General features: G+C 47.9%; 1 protein-coding gene across 5 annotated transcripts in view; it reads right to left on the minus strand.

Moving 5' to 3' along the window:
• NR2C2 (nuclear receptor subfamily 2 group C member 2) overlaps window positions 1–18,831 on the minus strand; it is a 108,594-nt gene that overhangs the window by 20,075 nt on the left and 69,688 nt on the right. For all 5 annotated transcript variants that reach the window (XR_006337529.1, XM_043886027.1, XM_043886025.1 and 2 more), the window contains one exon: window positions 4,544–4,744. Coding sequence is in view for 4 of the 5 variants with exons in the window: in XM_043886027.1 (XP_043741962.1) it covers window positions 4,544–4,744 (201 nt within the window). In the remaining variant the exon portion in view is untranslated. The remainder of the gene's footprint in view (window positions 1–4,543; window positions 4,745–18,831) is intronic.

Below are 18,831 nucleotides of genomic sequence, written 5' to 3' on the forward strand. Positions count from 1 at the left end.
CCTTGGAAGAAAAGTTATGACCAACCTAGACAGCATATTAAAAAGCAGAGACATTACTCTGCTGACAAAGGTCCATCTAGTCAAAGCTATGGTTTTTCCAGTGGTCATGTATGGATGTGAGAATTGGACTATAAAGAAAGTTGAGCGCTGAAGAATAGAGACACTTTTGAACTGTGGTGTTGGAGAAGACTCTTGAGAGTCCCTCGGACTACAAGGAGATCCAACCAGTCCATCCTAAAGGAAATCAGTCCTGAATATTCATTGGAAGGACTGATGCTGAAGCTGAAACTCCAATACTTTGACCACCTGATGTGAAGAACTGACTCACTGGAAAAGACCCTGATGCTGGGAAATATTGAAGGCAGAGGAGAAGGGGATGACAGAGGATGAGATGGTTAGATAGCATCACTGACTTGATGGACATGAGTTTGAGCAAGCTCTGGGAGTTGGTGATGGACAGGGAGGCCTGGGATGCTGCAGTCCATGGGGTCGCAGACTCGGACACGACTGAGCGACTGAACTGAACTGAAGATGATGAAAAACCAGAGCAAGAAGCCAAGTCAGGCTCAACTGTGAATTCCTAATCTCTGTTCTAAGAACAACTCTGGGCAGAACTGGGAAAATCCCACTTGACAACCTCACCTGCCAGCAGGAATGGAAGGCTGTGCCTCTGGCCCATGCCCTTCAGCTGTGGCTGGGGTGGGTGTGGGGCTGCCCAGGGTCAGATGCTGCTTCTCAATGACCCACCCTCCAACCTGCTACCACCACCAAGACCTGGGGCTGTGGAGGAGTCCCATGCAGCTGCTCCAACCGTGAGGACAAAGGAGGTCTCTCTGGCTGCTTCTCTACTTTCATCAAACAGCTTGGAATTCAGACTAGTACATTTAGCAGAAAAATAATTAAGCCTTACTGATTAAACAACTAGCTCTCTCGTGAGGCTCTGGAAGTGGAGGGACTAGGCAGGGAACCTCTGAAACCTATTTCTCCTTCCTTTGTAGGTGACTTTCTACATGACCCACAGTGGTCTCCATCTGAAAGAGTAATGTGACTGAAATGAAAAAGGCACATGGAAGAAGTGAACAGAAGCTGCTGTGAAATGATGTGGGTCACAGCCTAGTCGAGGCCAAGGGGCTTGTGTAACTCAATGAAGCTACGAGCCGTGCCACGCAGGTTCACCCAAGACAGACGGGTCAGAGTGGAGACAAAGCGTGGTCCACTGGAGGAGGGAATGGCAAACCACTCCAGTATTTTTGCCGCGCGAGCTCCCCAAACACGAACAGTATGGAAAGGTAGAAAGGTATGACGCTGGAAGATTAGCCACCCAGGTCACAAAGTGTCCAATATGCTACTGGGGTAAGAGCGGAGGGCAATTACTGATAGCTCCAGAAGGAATGAAGTGGCTGGGCCAAAGTGGAAATGACGCTCAGTTGTGGATGTGTCTGGTGGTAAAAGTCAAGTCTGATGCTATAAAAGAACAATATGGCACAGGAACCTGGAATGTTAGGTCTATGAATCAAGGTAAGTTGGATGTGGCCAAGCAGGAGATGGCAAGAGTAAGCATCAACATCTTAGGAATTAATGAACTAAAATGGGCGGGAATGGGAGAATTTAATTCAGATGACCATTGTATCTACTGCTGTGGGCAAGAATCTGTTAGAAGATATGGGAGCAGCCATCATAGTCAACAAGAGTCTGAAATGCAGTACTTGGATGCAATCTCAAAATTAGCAGAAAATCTCAGTTCATTTCCAAGGCAAACCATTCAACGTCACAGCAATCTAAGTCTATGCCCCAACCACTGATGCCGAAGCTGAAGTTGACCTGTTCCATAAAGACCTTCTAGAACAAACACCAAAGAGATGTGCTTTTCATCACAGGGGACTGGAACACAAAAGTAGGAAGTCAAGAGATACCTGGAGTAACAGCAAGTTTGGCCTTGGAGTACAGAATGAAGCAGGGCAAAGGCTCACAGGTTTTTCCAAGAGAACGCACTGGTCAGAGCAAACACCCTCTTTGAAAAGCACATAAACCTCACCAAGTGGTCAGCACCAAAATTAGACTGAAATTCTTTGCAGCCAAAGATGGAGAAACTCTAAGCAGTTAGCAAAAACAAGACCTGGAGCTGACTGTTGCTCAGATCATGAACTCCTTATTGCAAAATTCAGGTTTTAATTGAAAGTAGGGGAAACCACTGGGCCATTCAGATATGACTTAAATCAAATCCCTTATGATTATAAAGTAGAAGTAATGACTGACTGGTTCAAAATTGGGAAAGAAGTACAACAAGGCTGTATATTAACACCCTGCTTATTTAACTTACATGCAGAGTACATCATGTGAAAGGCCGGGTTGAATAAATCAAAGCTGGAATCAAGATTGCTGGGAGAAATATCAACAACCTCAGATACGCAGATGACACCACTCTAATGGCAGAGAGTAAAGAGGACCCAAAGAGCCTCTTGATGAAGGTGAAAGAACAAGAGTGAAAAGCTGGCTTAAAACTCAACATTCAAAAAACTAATATGACAACATTAGGTCCCATCATTTCATGGCAAATAAGGGGAAAAGTGGAAACAGTGATAGATTTTATTTTCTTGGGCTACAAAAACCGCTGCAGACAGTACTGCAACCATTAAATTAAAGGGTGCTCTCTCCTTGGAAGGAAAGGTATGATCAAGGTATTAAAATGCACAGACATCACTTTGCCAACAAAGGTCTGCAGAGTCAAAGCCACAGTTTCTCCAGTGGTAACTACAGATACCAGAGCTGGACCATAAAGAAGGCCGAGCGCCAGAGAATCATGCTTCCCAACTGTGGTGTTGGAGAAGACTCTTGAGTCCCTTTGACCGTAAGGAGATCAAACTAGTCAATCCTAAAGGAAATCAGTCAACTCTGAATATTCACTGGAAGGACTGCTGCTGAAGGTCCGATACTTAGGCCACCTGATGTGAAGAGCTGACTCACCGGAAAAGACCCTGATGCTGGAAGTGACTAAAGGCAAAAGCAGCAGCAGGCAGCAGACAATGAGATGGCTGCATGGCATCTCTGACTCAACGGACACGAATTTAAGCAAATTTCAGGAGACAGTGAAGCGCAGGGAAGCCTGGCCTGCTGCAGTCCACGGGGTGGCAAAGAGTTGGACACGACTGAGTGACTGAAGAACCAGCACCATCAGTAAGCCTTAAAGTGGTCTAAGCAGTGAAACACACAGGAATCATCATGCGGGATGACATCTTTTAAGAGAAGCAAGAATCACAGCCATCCTCTCACCAGCGAGGAGTCTAAGCAAGCGGGGAGGAATTCAGATTTCAGGTGATGACAATGGAAGCTGGGAAGGGAAGGATGAGGAGACACTCACTGAGGCCATCAGGCAGTGTCTGCTCTGAAAGCTATGCACACTGGTGTTCTGAACACAGCGTGAGCAGAAGGAAACAAACCCTCTCCTCCTGGATTTTCTCTACAGCAGAAAGCCCCCTTCAAAGCACATGGATTCTCAGCAGCACTGTTCACAGTAGTCTAAAGGTCGAGGCAACCCCAGTATCCATCAACAGATGAATGGATAACCCATGCGTGGTCCATCCACAGAGTGGAATATCATTCAACTTTAGAAGGAAAGAATCCTGATACATGTGACCACACAGATGAACCGTGAGGATATTGGGCTCAGTGGAATTAGCTAGTCACAGAAGGACAAATATTACAGGAGTCTACTTATGTGAGGTCCCTAGAGTCGTCAGACCCACAGAAAGCAGAGGAGTGGCAGCCAGGGGCTGGGGAAGGGTGGGAACAGGAGGTGTTTAGTGGCTACAGAGCTTCGGTTGGGGAGGATGGAGCGTTCTGTGGATGGACCAGGGCGGGGGCACATTGCAAAACAATTGTCAATACACTTAATGCCGATGTCAATACACTAAACTGGACACTTAAAACTGATTAAGGCAGTGAAGTTCACGTTACCACAATTTTTTTTTTTTTAATTAGAAAGCAGAACCAAACGAGACTGTGGACTGCAGGCGCCCTGTGCCTGGCCAACGCGGGACCCTGGCCTCAAGCGCCTGCTCCCCCAGGGGCTGGGCCTGGACACTTGGCGCTTCCCAGTAAGCCTGCTCTTCTGCCAGCTTGTGCACCTGCCCTTCCTGCACCGCCCAGACCCCACCTTGTCCTCAGAGGGCGGAGCAGGGCAGGGACAGAGACCAGAGGCAGCCCATAGGAGCAAGGACAGACAGGGGGCTGGCCAGGCCGAGGAGGGTCAGAACCAGCTGGCCCTCGCCGGACGCGGTCAGCCTTGCAGAGACAGTCCTCCGGGGGCCACGCTGACCTCTCAGTCGGTCTCCGTCTCTGCCCTCCCCGGGCACTGCAGCAGCTGCCTTCTGGGCCTTGCCCCTCACCTGCTGGTTTTCACTTGGTTGAGCCAAGGCAGCAACCCGCCACAGCTGCAAGCCCCGAAGGACCTCCAGAGATGGAGCTGGCCTCCAGAATAGAGGGGAGAGTCCAGAACAGCGTGGGAGCAGAAATGCTGAGATAAATGCCTGTCAACGGGTCTTACTTGGATCCTGCCGGGGACGAGGTTGTCCGAGGTAGTGAATATGAGCTGCTTGGCACTGGAGGTCTCCGGGGAAGCCAGGATCACCTTCCCAGTTCCAGCTCCATCGGGGCTGGTCAGGATGAACTGCTGCTTGGGGGATCCGGAGGCGTCCACCGCGGTGACGATCTGGATCTTCTGTCCCGTCTGCTGGTCGGTCACGATCTACAAGACATAACACGGAGGGGGCTCTCACGGGGCACGGGCAGCGGCTGCCAGCGCCAGCCTGGAGTCGGCTAGTCCAGGACGGGCTCACCAGTGCCGGAGACAGAGCAGACAACAGGGAGCTTTCCAGAGTCCACTTTTCACAAAACCGTGTCATTCCGAGTGTTATCATCCCCACTGCTTTTACAATCACAATGCTCTTCAGAATGAGGGAAAGGGAAATCGCATGAAGGCGCTCCAGAGGCACAGACGTCAGTGACGAGGTCAGTCCTGGGGGCGTGACACACGGCCTGTGCAGCACGGCCTGTGACTGCGGTCAGCTCTGCTGTACCGTGCGCATGAGAGCGGCTCGGGGACTAGGTCCCCGGTTCTCATCACGAGGAAAGCAAACATTGTTTTCATCTCTTCTCTGCATCTGTATGAGATGGTGCATGTTAACTAAACGTTCTGTGGCCATCACTTTACAATCTATCCAAGTTACCATGTTCTACACTCAGAACAGTGCTGCGTATCAATTACGTTTCAGTAACACTGGACCAAGAAAGGCCCCTTGTGTTACAAATGAAATGGAGACAATAATAAAGAGAGATGGTAGCTTAACTTACACATATACATACATACACATACATACATATAGAGAGAATTAAGGAGGCACACATGTCCACGCGTTATGGACCCTGTATGTATGGATGTGCGCATCTCCTTGCTCCAGGCAGACGGAGGAATGGCAGCAGCCCCAGCTTTTGTTTGCTGGCCGTGCTGCCTGGTACGTGGGGTCTTAGTTCCCCGACCAGGGATGGAACCCAGGCACCCCGCACTGGAAGCGTGGTGCCCAAACCACTGGGTGAGCAGGGAATGCCCTCACCTGAGTTTCTGAACCCCAAGCTGACAAAGGCTGCTTTAAAGAAGGGCGGCCTCTGAGGGGCAGGCCCTGTAAATGCCCGCCTTGGACTCCTTGCTGACACCCCAGCTCCCCCACATCCTGACTCAGAGGTCCTCAAGCACAGACATGACACCTGACAGGGGGCTCACCCCCAAGGGCGGCACCGCAGAGAGGCCGTGAAGGAGGCCGCGGCAGGCCTGGGGCAGTGAGCGCCAACTCCTGAGCCTGGCTCTCCAGGGACGCCCACTGCTTAGGAGCCCCCGCCAGAGGGGGCCTCTTCCCTGCGTCCCTGCCCCAGTGCACCAGCCATGACTAATCAGCTGCTGAGGGAAGAGCAACTTCTCTTCCTCCTGCTCTGATGTTCTCGGAAGCTGTTCAGCCCCTTCCTGACTCTTCTAGGCCAGGCGCCTAGCCTGGAGCACTGCCTGCTCTCTCCCTGAGGACCCCAACAGGCCTTCCCGGCAGACAGGACTCCTGGGGCGCTTGCGCTGGGCCCTGGGCCGGGCAGATGTGTGGTGTCTCTGGGGGACCCCAGTGCCCTGGAGCGCATCCACAGACGGGTCTGTGCCAGCCCCTGGCAGAACTGCTTCGGGACCTGGCATCCCCAGGTTCTGACAGCAAACGCACAGAGTCCTGCAGAACAGTTCTGCCAACGCCCAGTACAGAAAACGAGACAACGCTGGCAGGCGCCGAAGAAAATGACACAGGCAAGGACCGTCAGTCGCTTAACGCGTGTTTACTGGGCAGCTGCTCGCTGACTGCTCCCGGTCCAGCTGCCTCACATTCAGTCGCCACGCAGGAGACCAAACGGCAGGGGAATGAGCAGAACACGCCACGGGGAAGGAGGAGTGGACCGGAGCCCAGCACACGTCACTCCCGCCGAGGGGCCAAGGCCCTCGGCGCCTGAAGCCGCGCGCTCACCGTTACCACCCGCGGCGTGCCGGGCCCCGGAGCAGGCCCACAGGAGACAGAGAGCTGGACTGGGTGAGACAGCACGTCCCGGCGGCCCAGGGAGGCCGCCTGCCTCCTTCGTGAGGAGGGAAGCTGCACGGCCTTCGAAAGGCCCTCCCCTCGCCTGGAGATCTGGGACTCAGAGGTCTGACCTCCTCCTCACGCCTGTCAGCTCTCACTTTCTTCCTGAGGTGTTCTGGGACCTCACAGTGACCATGAGGCTGAGAGGCCTCGCTAGCACACACGGGCAGGCAGACTCCGTAATGAGACTGAGACATCAAACTGAGAGGACGTAGCCAAAGATTAGGTCTCCTGTGGAGGAGAGAGGTGTGGCGGGGAGAATCACGTCCCCTCAGAAAGACGTCTCAGCCCTGCCCCCAGGACTCACACGGGTGACCTAAGGGAACAGCCTCTGCGAACGCCGTCGGCTTCAGGTGACAGCACACCGCGCTGCCCTTCCCAGGCGGCACGTGCCGACAGGGCGGCTGCGGCAGCGACCGGGCTGCAGGCAGGGACGCGCCCCTGAACCGTAAGGCAGCGCCCGGCCCGGCCGACACCGGGACTCCAGGCTTCTGGCCCCCAGAACTGTGAGAGGAACACACTTCTGTTGTTTTAAGCAACTCAGTTTGTGGGCATCTGTTGCAGCAGCCCCAGGAAACAAAGATAAGAGGCAAACTTTAATTTCTTTACTTGGAACAAATATTCAGACTCCCAACCTGCCAACTCGGTAACAGGCTGCGGACGGGGCAGGGAGGGGCTGGGGGAGTACTGGAACAAGGGGCGCTGTTCTGACTCTTAAGGGTAAGGCCTTCCACAGCCTGGTGACTATCAGTGCTGCTTCAATGCTGGTTTTGAAAACTGCTTTTGTTCCAACGCGACGGATACACTGCTTCCCTGCTGGCTCAGCCGGTAAAGAATAGCCTGCAATGTGGGCGACCTGGGTTCTACCCCTGGGTTGGGAAGATCCCCTGGAGAAGGGAAAGGCTACCCACTCCAGTGTTCTGGCCTGGAGAATTCCAAGGACTGTACAGTCCATGGACTGGTACATTAGAGAACAATTTGGGTCTAATGTGAATCGTGAGCTTGTTTACTACGCTCTGTTCAGTGAGAAACACCAGGTAAACACAAAATGCCTCCCGCTGAAGCGAGTGGCGTGGGAGAAGCCAGCGCCAGGCCCAGGAACCCCGGGACGTGGTCCCCGCACCCTCCACAAGCAAGCTCCAGGTCTCCTCCACGGAGAAACGCCCCATGTACTGGAGTCAGCATGTATCCCTAACTGCTGACACATGTACGTGGCAGTTTACATTCAGTCCACGCCTGTTTTTAGTGTCCGCAACAGCGCCTGCGTGTCGTGCCCCTCGCGCCATCTCGTCCCGTTAGCCCTGTGTGGTTCTCGCCACTCACTCTGCACAAGGCGCACTGCTGGGGATGTGCAGCCCCGTCAGAGCAGGGCCGACTGCACTCTACCAGCCCAGGGCCCCCCGTCCTAAGCCAAAAGGCCCTCAGCGACGCCCTGCCACGCTGCCGTTTCCATCTGTTCACCCTCTCTGTCTCAGCCAGGCGGGGCCCATTGCTTCCACCGGAAAGAAGAGCTTGAAGGCAGAAAGCTAGTCGTGAGGTGACACGTTTCATTTCTCCAAACTTTACAGTAAAAAACCAAAACCCGATGGACGACATTTAAAACTGGGGTATTTCCCATAAAAGTCCTGTTCACTGCTCTTCTGGCTTTCCTGGTGGCTTAGGGGTAAAGAATCCACCTGCAATGCAGGAGATGTGGGCTCAATCCCTGGATTGGGAAGACCCCCTGGAGGAGGGCATGGCAACCCACTCCAGTAGTCTTGCCTGGAGAATCCCATAGACAGAGAAGCCTGGTGGCCTATCCATCCATGGAGTCACAAAGAGTCGGACACAAATGACCACCCATGTGCGCGCACATACACACACACACGCACAGAGCTCTTTTTAACAAACCAGCAGCTCTGGCTGTCCTGGGCCCATGTTCCGCTGGTACCAGCTGGGTGGGCGCGGCTGCGCCTTTAGCTGGCTTCCCCGACCCCTGCCTCACCCTCCTCCTCCACCGCATGGTCCTGTGAACACCTGAGCCCGTGAGTCCGAGACGGCACTTGGAGCTGCAGCCACGCCTGGAACGCCTGCCCACTGCCTCCCAGCCGCGTCAGCGTGGAGCAGCCCTTGAGCTTCCCGAGCCTGCTTACATCTCTAAAAAAGGGATCACTAGGGAAGTGAAACAACATGTGTGAAAGTGCTTAGCACAAGGCCCAGAACATAACAGGACCTAGATAAAAGTATTTCCCTGTTCTGAGCTCTCACACACTTCTCTCCCTCACTTGGGAAGTCTTGTCTCAGCCATTTCATCTCATCAGTTCTCCCCACTGAGTAAATCAGAACTTTCTTCTGCAGCTCACCCACGCATGTCAGGCACTAGGCTCAGTTCAGTCGCTCAGTCATGTCTGACTCTTTGCGACCCCATGGACTGCAGCACGCCAGGCCTCCCTGTCCATCACCATCTCCCAGAGCTTGCTCAAACTCACATCCATCAAGTCGGTGATGCCATCCACCTATCTCATCCTCTGTCGTCCCCTTCTCCTCCTGCCCTCAATCTTTCCCAGCATCAGGGTCTTTTCCAATGAGTCAGCTCTTCACCTCAGGTGGCCAAAGTATTGGAGTTTCAGCTTCAGCATCAGTCCTTCCAATGAACACCCAGGACTGATCGCCTTTAGGATGGACTGGTTGGATCTCCTTTCAGTCCAAGGGACTCTCAAGAGTCTTCTTCAACACCACAGCTCAAAAGCATCAATTCTTCGGCACTCAGCTCTCTTTATGGTCCAACTCTCACATCCGTACATGACTACTGGAAAAATCATAGCCTTGACTAGACAGACCTTTGTTGCCACTAGGCTAGAAGACAGGCATTACGGAGATGGTGCCTGCTTTCACCAAGCTTTTAGTTTAATGAGAAAGACTGGCAAAAAAAACAAGTAAACAGACCAACCAGGAAATAATTTAAGTGTATGATACATGCTTTTGAGGGGAAAGATCAGGCTGGGGTAAAAGAAAAATATAGGCACTTTAGAAAGAGAGATGAGGGAAGGCCTCTGTGATGAGGTGACATTTCAAAGAAGATTCAAAGCCAAGAAGGGTGCCAGGTACAGGTTTAGGGGAAAGTGTGTTCTAAGCAACAGGAGATGTTCTGGCATGTGGGAAGTCCTGAGAGCAAGGCACTCTGGGAACTGATGTCAGGCCCGGGGATCTAGAGGGGAGGGGGCTGGCCCTGTGGGGAGAGTGGGCTTCTAAGCACAGTGACAGCCACTCAGGGGCTGCTTCCCCCGAACCAGGTCTTCTGGTTCCTTGTCCTACTGGACACCTATCCTATACTATATTATACGCACATACATCCACACATGCATGCCAGACAGACACATAGACCTTTATATAATACACACAAAATCTGCCATCATTACAGGTCAGCACATGTTACAGTGTACAACAAAGAACAGCGGCAAAGATGACTAAACTTAAAATGAAAAAGGTAAAAAATGTTAAAATTTTGTTTGGAGTACACAAAAAGGTGAATGAATTTTTAACTTAAATAAATAACTCAGGAATAATCAGCGTTGCTCACAGGCAACAATGATAAAAACAAGTATCTTCTCCATTCGGCCCCACCAATGCCTCAACCCCTGCAAGTTCAGGTGGGTAAAACGTCTGACAAAGTTTTCTTTCTTACATAAAAGGTGAAACGTGTTTTTCAAAGTGTTAAGTGAGGGAATGATGGGAAACAAAGACCTTCTTAGATGTTGGCTGGAGAAAAGGCAAACAGGACACCGGATGCTGGGGGACAGTGAGGGTGCCCCGGGGCGGCCCGGTTGAGAGCGGGCAAGGAGGACGGGGTGCAGGCGGAGGAGGAGTGCGGAGGACGGGGTGCAGGCAGGGAAGAGCGCGGAGGACGGGGTGCAGGCGGAGGACGGCGTGAGGCGGGGAGGAGCGCGGAGGACGGGGTGCAGGCAGGGCGGAGCGCGGAGGGCAGGGTGCGGGGCCGGGTGTGCTCACGGAGGCGGTGGCTAGAAGCGACTCTCTGGTCTCCAGTCAGAGCAGGCGGGTGGATGGGTGAGAGGCGGCAGGGACTGAGAGTCTGCTTCTGGCTTCCCAAGTGTGAGATGCCCAGGTGAGGATGTCCAACAAACTACCGGACAGATGGGTCAAGCTCAGAGTAAGAAAAACTAAACAAACTGAAAACCAAGGACTTTCCTTGAGGGCTCATCACAGAGCTGACCTTCGTGAGGCAAACTCAGGTCTGGAGAGAAGTCAAGTCATCAAGTCTGAGGTCTGCTTACCTGGCTCAGAAGTCAAGCGGGCAGGACACATAAGTGGTAATCACAGTGAGGCTGGGGACCTCATATATACTAGCATGGGAGCGAGAAACTCCTGGGGCTGGGGCGGGTGGGCGCGCTCACAGTCACAGAGGGTCCCACGCTTTCATGAGTTTCAGCTCCAGGAACCCTGCTTGGTTCTCCTGGTAAAGAAATGGGAACGATTCTCTGGTGACTCTGGCAGGGGAAGGGAAGAGTATTCTTGGTAACAACAAAACAAAAAACTCTATGTAACAAAGGTCTATTCCCTAGGAGAAAAGACTTTACCAGAGACTTGTCTTACCCACTGGGGAAAGGGCATTTCTTCAACTCCAGGTCCCTCTACCCTGCCCTTCTCAGATATCTAAGTGGGGGCAGGGGAAAGAAATAAATACTTGTGAAGGTCATAGCCTAAGGACAAAGGACCACTAGACCTAGACAGTGTATTAAAAAGCAGAGACACCACTTTGCCGACAAAGGTCCGTCTGGTCAAATCTATGGTTTTCCAGTGGCCGAGCATGGATGTGAGAGCTGGCCCATAAGGAAGGCTGCTGGTAGTGCTGGCTCAGTTGCTAAGTCGTGTCCGACTCTTGTGACCCCCTGGCCTGCAGCCTGCCCAGTGTCTCTGTCCACAGGATTCTCCAGGGAAGAATACTGGAGTGGGCTGCCATTTCCTTCTCCAGGGGATCTTCTCAACCCAGGAATAGAAACCAAGACTCCTGCCTTGCAGGCAGGTTCTTTACTGACGAAGCTAAATTGATGCTTTTGAACTATGGTGTTGGAGAAGACTCTTTAGAGTCCCTTGACTGCAAGAAGATCAAACCAGTCCATCCTAAAGGAAATCAACTATGAATAATTCATTGGAAGGACTGATGCTGAAGCTGAAGCTCCGATACTTTGGCCACCAGATTCGAAGGGCCAACTCATCAGAAAAGACCCTGATGCTGGGAAAGATTGAAGGCAGGAGGAGAAGGGGACGACAGAGGATGAGATGGCTGGATGGCATGACTGAATTGACAGACATGAGTTTGAGCAAGCTCCGGGAGTTGGTGATGGACAGGGAAGCCTGGTGTGCTGCAGATCCATGGAGTCGCAGAGTTGGACATGACTGAACAACAACCATCCTCCCCTTACACCTTACCAACTGGGCTACAAAATGCTAACAGTGGATTACGCCTGAGCATCAAGACACAAACTCTCTGAGGAGGAATATCTAGGGAAGCTCAAAGTCAAGAGGATGACAAAGACACTAGAGGAAACTGAAGTCTCAGCCAGTTACAGCTACAGCAAACATTAAACACAGCTCAACTCCCAGCCAGAATAACATAGCCCCTCATTGTAGAGGCTGACTTACTTCAGTTCCTGTTATCTAACACAGCCAATATCATCTGACGTTTAGCAAAAAAAAAAAAAAATTGCACAGAATTTCAAAAGATAAGAAAAATACAATCTGGAAAGACAAAACAAGCATCAGACCCAGACGTGACACAAATGTTAGAATTACCAGAAAAGGAATTTAAAATAACCCATGATTAGTATCTAAGGATCTCTGAAGGGGGAAAAAAAAAAAAAGACAACGTGCAAGAACAAATGAGAAATCTACAGAGAGATGAAAATTCTCAGAAAACATAAAATGCTAGAAATCAAAAATACTGTAGCAGAAATGAAGTATGCCTTGACAGACTCACTGGACACAACCAAGGGAACAACTGGTGAGCTTGAAGACAGGCCCACAGGGACTCTCCTAACTGAAATGTGGAGGGGAAAAGCATGGGAAAAAACAAATACAGGATACAAATGCAACACACAAAACCCAAGACACAAGAACTATGGGACAGCTGCAGGAGACAACAGAGACGTAGAATACCAGAAGGAGAAAGAAGATGAAATATTTAAGGTGATAATAGGTGAGAACTTTCCATAATTAATGACAAAATATCAAACCACAGATCCATGAAGCTCAGAAAGCATCAAGTGCAGTAAGCACTCAAAACCCACATTTCAGTAAATCCTGTTCATAAGACCAAAAAAGATAAGGAGTTTAACTCTCCCTGTCACAAACACAGGAAAAGATTTCTCTCCCACTGTCCCTTTGGGAGAAAAGCCCACCTCACCTATAAAGAAAAAAAAAATTTAGAGCAGATTTGTCTTTAGAAACCATGCAAGACAGAAGATGGTAGAGCAAAATATTTCAAATGCTGTTGAAATAAACCACCCAACTAAAATTCTATATTTGACAAACATATCATTCAAAAGTGAAGGAGGCTCCATCAATAAATGGATAAATCAATTATGGCACACACACACAGTGGAGTACTATGCAGCCCTGAAAAAGAATAACATACATGCCATAAATGTGGGTAAACATTATGTCAGACACAAAACAAGCCAGACTCAAAAAAGGTCACATACCGTGTGACTCCATTTATATAAACTATCCAGAATTGATAAATCCATAGAGATAGAATTCAGATAACCACTAGGGACCAGGCAGGAGGAGGAACAGGGAAAACTGCACAGTGGGTGAAGGAGAGTGAACCAGTGAAAGAAATGTTTCGGAACTTGTCAGAAGAGGTGGCTGCATCATATTATGAATATGTTAAATGCCACTGAACTCTTTACTTTAAAATGCTTAATTTTATGTCATGTATTTCACAGAAAATCATTTAAAAAAACAAACAAAAAAAACCAATAAGGAAAAATTCAAAGTGAAATAAAGACTTTCTCAGACAAAAACTTAACAAATTCATCACTGGCAGATACACCTTGTAAAAAATGTCCCAAGGTTTTCTTCAGGCAGAAGGTAAATGGAACAGATCAGGAACCTGCATTTACATAAAGAATGGAAGAACACCAAAGGAGGAATCAATGAAGGTAAAACTAAACCTTGTTTTTCTTATTCTTAATTAATCTTAAAAAAAAAAAAACAACAACTGTAAAATTAAGTAACATGTACTGGGTGACATGTTACCCAGTGGGTAACATGGGAGGCAGGGGCTTGGAACACTGTGAGAAGCTTCCCATTACACGCGAAACAGAAGACTGTCAGTTGAAAATAAACTGAGATTAGTTTAAAATGTACATTGTAAACTTTAGGGCAACAACTAAAAACACTTGTAAAGAAGTACATGTGATACACTAAGAAAAGAGATAAAAGTGGGATCAGATAAGTTGTTCAATCAAAACTAGGGAGAAAAAGAAGCCTGGCATCATACCAGGAACAGTTACATACACGGTAATATTAATTCAAATATATTCACAATCCACTTTAAATGTGGATATTCTATATACACCATCCAAAAGAGATTGTCATCTGGATTAAAAAAGGAGACTCGACTATACACTGTCTACAGAAAACCCTAAAGCCAGACAGGTGAAAAGTAAAAAGTCAAAAGACAGCTGGAATAACTACTTTAATGTAAAGACAAAGCAGACTTCAGAACAAGGAAAATTTCAGGCATAAAGAGGGGCTTCGTATGATAAAATGGCTCAATTCCCAGCAAAGACATAACCACCCTCTAAGTGTGCATGAACCCAGTAACAGGGCAACAAAATACATGCGGCAAAAGAGGATAGAACTGCCAAAAAGAAACAAAGTAATCAACCATTACATCTGGACTTATCACTTCTCTGTCAGGTTATGCAGGCAGAAGATCAATAAGGGTACAGTTGACCTGAGCAGCACTGTCAATCACCCTGATATAACTGACATTTGTAAGATACTCCAGCTAGCAACAGCAGAACATACATTCTTCTGAAGCCTGCATGGAATATTCACTAAGGCGGACCACATTCTGGGCCATAAAACACACACACACACACACACACACACACACACACACACCCCTCAAAATATCTCACTGAGTGTGTAAGGGAATAGGCACTCTCATACCAGGCTGGCAGGAGCATAAACTGGCAGAGCCTCTTTGGAAGGCAGCCTGGCAACTACTGTCAAAATTACATGACACACTCTTACTACCAGCAACCCTGTTTTGAATAATTGATCCCACAGAAATACTCTCAGGTGAAAGGTTATTGATCGCAGCATTCATAAAATGAAATCTCAAAACCCTACTTAATAAAAAGAGGCGGCTCTATCTGTACCACTTTACTTAAGAGTAAAGCGCAGAGCAGTGCAGGCAGAAGGGGGACAGGCATGTGAACCAAGCTGTCTGCTGACGTGCATGCCCACAGGTGCAGGGGCAGAGCCCACCTCTGAAACAATGAATAAGCAATATGGCAGCCGTGGCTGTTCCTGGGGGAGCTGTGGAGAGGGAGACCCGTCTTTTACTGTGTCTGGTGGGACTCACTCACGGCGTGCACCCATTACCCACTGAACACATACCAACAGCTCTGTGAGAACCTGAGAGGAGCCCCCAGCGGTCTCAGAGGCAGAGACGAGGCACCCGGCGGCTGCGGATGGAGGAAGGACAGAGCACAGGAATAGAGAGCTGATGGGAGAGAGACCCAGGGAAGGAGGCTGCAGGAGCCCGAGGCGCACTCCCCTGGGGAAGGGAATGAGGATTCCAAACTTCTACACAGCGAACAGCAGAAGTCTTTTCTAGCAAGTAGCAGGTGAAACATCCAAAAAAAAAAAAAAGATAAAAAAGCACCATATCATATAAATGTATTTCATAAGCTTAAATTAAAAAATTTCCTTCAAACAATATGTACAATTATGCTGTATTGAAAACATAAATATGAAATGGAAAGTGTGGAGGAATAGCTCAGGGACACCTTAAAATCTACCGGGGGAAAAGAAGCTTCAAGCTAAGACCTGCCCTGAAGAGAATGAGGGTGGCGTCCAAGTGAGCACAGTGACCTCCAGCACATCAGATTCGGTACGTAATGTGTGCAGGTGTTTCTATGTGTGCAGGTGTTTCTCTTTTAACCTACAGCCTCACTGCCTCAACGCACATGGAACTGAGCCATCTCCAGAAGACAGTGAGGGACAGGGGAGCCTGGTGCGCGGCAGTCCCCGGTGTCGCAGAGTCAGACGTGACTGAACAACAACAAATCACTTTGAAAGCTGAATTAAAAAATGACATTTGAACTTAATATTTGCATAATCTTGGAAGTAACAAAGAACAGAGCTTGAAAACCACTGGCCTAGAAAGATTGCATGTGATGAAAACTCATGAAATTTCCTGAGAAGCTAGGTTTTGTGACTGGACTGCTCCAATGAGGCCTCCCTCTCAGACAAGCTGGCGTTTCCTTCTTATGTCCATCTTCTTCCTCCCACAGTTTCTGCACTAGACTTCTGCATCCCCAAACACCACAGCCCTCCACCCCAGTCACAAGGGTACCTCTCCGCACCGGGAGCGTCACTCGTCCCCACTTGGTCCCAAAGCCCTTTTACAGCCAGTGGGATGACATGCGGCAGTGACGCAAACCCATCATCAGGGCACCCCTCTGCTGGTCTGCACGACTAGATGTGGTGTTGGCACCTTAATCTTTGCTGTCATTATTAAAAACAGTAAAAAGAAATCCTACGATGGGGGAAAAAACAAGTATAGAGGATTTGGTTGAGAAAACTGATGAAATTTTAGAATCTGGACTATGGATTAGACAATGGCTTGCTTCAATATTACATTTCCTGGTTTTGATCACTGTAGTGTAATTATGTAGGAGAATGTCATTCTCCACAAAAAATACAACTGAAGTATCCAGGGCAAAGAAGCGGGATGTCTCTATTTTTATTCTCAAATGATTCAGAAAAAAATGCATTATACATACATTCAGAATGTTACAGCAAAAACTGGTGAATCTGTATAAAGGGAATACAAGATTCCTATGCATTATCTTCCTTATGTCTGAACTTGTATGAAAATAAAACATTAAAAAATCGTAACACAGATGCTAATGTCTATTGATGTCTACTTCCTATAGGTTTATAGGCATTATCTCTTAATCTTTTTACAGTGCCATAAAATAGGTATTATTACTATTGTCATTTAACAGTTACAGATGTTATACAAACTTTCCCCAGGGTCACACAACTGAGTAGAAACAAGATTTAATCCTAAAGTCTGTTCCATTCAGAGCCAGAAGTTCCTAAATGTTGCAGAGCTTGCCGTCCTTATTGAATAATCTTTCCCTCACAAACTCATCACAGAGCTACTATCTAGGTCAGAGCACTGATTACTCATTAAAACATCAGGAAATGAATTCTTTTCCCACAATGGGTTGGAGATCCAACACTGAAGTTAGGGCTAGAAAGGAAAACTTCATGGAAGACATCAGCACCAACATCAAGAACTAGAAACCAACTTAAGTTGGTTATGACCATAACTCTTCTTTAAAATACCAAACCTTCAAACACACTTCAATTGAAGCAAAGTATATTCAATTTTATTAACAGTTCTCAATGAAATGATTTTCAGCTATACTTACTATACATAAAACTCATGCTAAGGGTTTATTTTCCCTAGAGAAACTGAAAGCACACCCCCACAGATCCATTCTACAAGACTTCTGGCTCAAGAATCTAACCGCATTCTAGCCAGGACAGTGGTGGAACCATGGGCCAAGCACCAGGGCATGGGAATACCCCACTGGATGAATTGGGATGCCCAAACAGCTCTTAAGAAAATAAGGATTCTTCTTACATCAATACAGGGGGCTGTATACTCTCTCTTGAAATATACGCTGGCTCCAGGACTAGCTGGAGTCTTCTGTGGGAGTGTTCCATGTTCTCACCTGCCCTTGGATGGTTGTGAAACCACAATGTAACAGGCACGGTTAAATACACATAGTTAGTCCCTTTTCCAGACCTGGGAGAGTTACGTAGGCAGGATCCTAATACCTACTATCTTAAACTATAAAGGACTCATTTTCAAGTCACAATCAGCAAATAAAAACAAAGTGAAAGAAAAAATAACTTAGCTACATAAAGTTTCTAATTCTGAAAAATAGTAAAACCTCATTAATGTTGGACCAATTACTTCTGAATTTTCAAACACTCAAGATATGTGTGTCCTACTTGGTGTGAAGTGAAAAAAATGACAAGTATATGAACTTCTGTATTTACGATTAACAATTATGTAAAATAGGCATGATGGAAATATAATTTTTAACAACTCATTTCACTTTAACACAATTCTTTTATGCTTAGGTTTTAACAATCCATAAAATCACTTTTAAGAATGGGGAAACACTATAGAAACCATCTTGTTATTACAGCATACTGCTCACTTTTACTTAGCTTAAAGTAAACAAACTGAAAATGAAAGCAAACCTTAACTAATTCACTCGAATACCTGTCTGCCTAGTATTTTCTCAGACTTCTATTACACAATTAGTGCTTTTTCTGCCATTTATTTCTGTTCATGTGCTTTGGTTTGGTCTTCTGATTCAGCCTTCTGAGGTAACTATGAATCTAATTTGTGTCATCAGTACTTTCCCCTTCTTCCTGCTTGTTGGGTCATGATTTCAATACACAAAGGTTCTCTTTGTTTAATGAGCCGGAGGCAGGCTCAGAGCCCTGGGGAAGAGTAACCTTCCCGTAAGTGAATATGAAACAGTTAACAAGAACGATATAGATAACGAGTACACACCCAACACTATCATGTGCCAAGCACCGTTTTAAGCATCTTACAAGCAATATCCAGATTCTTCCTAATAACCTTATGAGGTAAACACCACTGTTACGCACATTTTCTAAATGAAAAACTGAGACACTGGAAAAGCTATGAAGTGGAGCACTGGGGTCTGACCTCACGTGGGGTCCACACGCAACTAGTATCCCAGGACATGCTGCCTCTCAATTCTGAAGTACGAAAGTTATAAAACGGTACTTCTTTCCAATAGTTCGAAGTGACACTTTATAGACTTTTAGATTAAAAGTAAGTTAGCTTAGTAAATGTAAACTCTTTCTTCTTTTACAT

The sequence above is a fragment of the Cervus elaphus genome, chromosome 24 (genome assembly GCF_910594005.1).
Source record: "Cervus elaphus chromosome 24, mCerEla1.1, whole genome shotgun sequence".
NCBI classification, from domain to species: domain Eukaryota; kingdom Metazoa; phylum Chordata; class Mammalia; order Artiodactyla; family Cervidae; genus Cervus; species Cervus elaphus.